We start from the raw sequence: 459 nt of genomic DNA, 5'->3' as shown, positions 1-459 counted from the left end.
CATAGTTGTACTGGGGTTCCTTTTACAACTTTGATATGAACTTTACAGGCTGTTTAATCCAGCCATCGGCAGAATGGACAAGAAGAGGTTGAAGGCCAAAGCAGAGGAGGAGTTAGAGGAGCAAGAATTTATGAAAGCTCGGGTGAGTTTCGCTCTATTTCACTCTTTAAGCAACTCATTCACTATTTGAGGTAAATAACTCACCCATACCCTCTCACTTTCCTTCTAGAGTGTGTATGTTGAAGGATCTCTCTTGAAATTGAGTTATGGCTTTCTTTTTCTCTGTGGCTGTTTGTGTCCTTTGTTTATTTGTCTCTTAATATCTGAGGAGAATTGAATGTTTTTTCTTTTCACTTCAGGAGGAGATGCTGCAGGGCGAGAGCTCCGACTCGGACTCCATCATCTCCGAGGACGATGAGGAGAGGAAGGTACGAAAGCTGGTGGTCTTTGGAATGTTGA

General features: G+C 42.7%; 1 protein-coding gene across 1 annotated transcript in view; it reads left to right on the top strand.

Moving 5' to 3' along the window:
* LOC119590541 (nucleolar protein 10-like) overlaps positions 1-459 on the top strand; it is a 7961-nt gene that overhangs the window by 5987 nt on the left and 1515 nt on the right. Inside the window, exons 12-13 of the mRNA XM_037939196.1 lie at positions 49-142; positions 360-428. Coding sequence (XP_037795124.1) covers positions 49-142; positions 360-428 — 163 coding nt within the window. The remainder of the gene's footprint in view (positions 1-48; positions 143-359; positions 429-459) is intronic.

This window comes from Penaeus monodon, chromosome 27 (assembly GCF_015228065.2).
Source record: "Penaeus monodon isolate SGIC_2016 chromosome 27, NSTDA_Pmon_1, whole genome shotgun sequence".
Lineage (NCBI taxonomy): Eukaryota > Metazoa > Arthropoda > Malacostraca > Decapoda > Penaeidae > Penaeus > Penaeus monodon.
The sequence above is the reverse complement of the archived record's forward strand: the minus strand, read 5'-3'. Positions and strand labels throughout refer to the sequence as shown.